At 33.1% G+C, this 523-nt stretch overlaps 1 protein-coding gene across 2 annotated transcripts in view; it reads right to left on the reverse strand.

The window, feature by feature from the left end:
• Nucleotides 1-523, reverse strand: part of Cdc16 (cell division cycle protein 16) — a 7,879-nt gene that overhangs the window by 2,109 nt on the left and 5,247 nt on the right. For both annotated transcript variants that reach the window (XM_018030013.2, XM_018030012.2), the window contains exon 10: nucleotides 144-336. In XM_018030013.2, the coding sequence (XP_017885502.1) occupies nucleotides 144-336 (193 nt within the window). The remainder of the gene's footprint in view (nucleotides 1-143; nucleotides 337-523) is intronic.

The following is a 523-nucleotide window of genomic DNA, read 5'->3' on the forward strand; positions in this document are numbered from 1 at the left end:
GAGTGTGAAATTGTTTCGTATGATATTGAAAAAGTTATTCCGTTTTGAAATGTATCTGAATATTAATGGCAGTCATTGTATGTTTGGCACTTTGTTTATCTCAAATTATCGAGAATCTACTGTTTTATTAATTTTCATTGTACCAGGATATGGAGGTGATTCTTCTATAAGTTGTTCCATGACGTAGGTCAACATGGTTGTTGTAAAAGTATCGTCCCTCCTAAGCCCAAGTGCTCGGTGAAAAGCATCGACAGCCTCCTGCGCGTTTCCCATAAATGCATGGATGAAACCCACGGCGGAATAGGTTGATGCATTCAACGGATTTAACACTAACGCCTATAATTATCATTAAATAAATCTTCATTGCAACAAGATTTTGAACTTTTACTTAAGGGAGTTCTATCGATAATAGAATTAATAATCAGATTTTGTTCAACTTTGCTGGTAGATAAAGTTTTTAAAAACACTTTAAATTTTTAAAGACTGAGGATACTTATGAGAGAAGTTAATAAAGATTTTATTT

The sequence above is a fragment of the Ceratina calcarata genome, unplaced genomic scaffold (genome assembly GCF_001652005.2).
Source record: "Ceratina calcarata isolate Rehan_Ccalc_2016 unplaced genomic scaffold, ASM165200v1 scaffold514.2, whole genome shotgun sequence".
In the NCBI taxonomy this organism is placed as follows: Eukaryota; Metazoa; Arthropoda; class Insecta; order Hymenoptera; family Apidae; genus Ceratina; species Ceratina calcarata.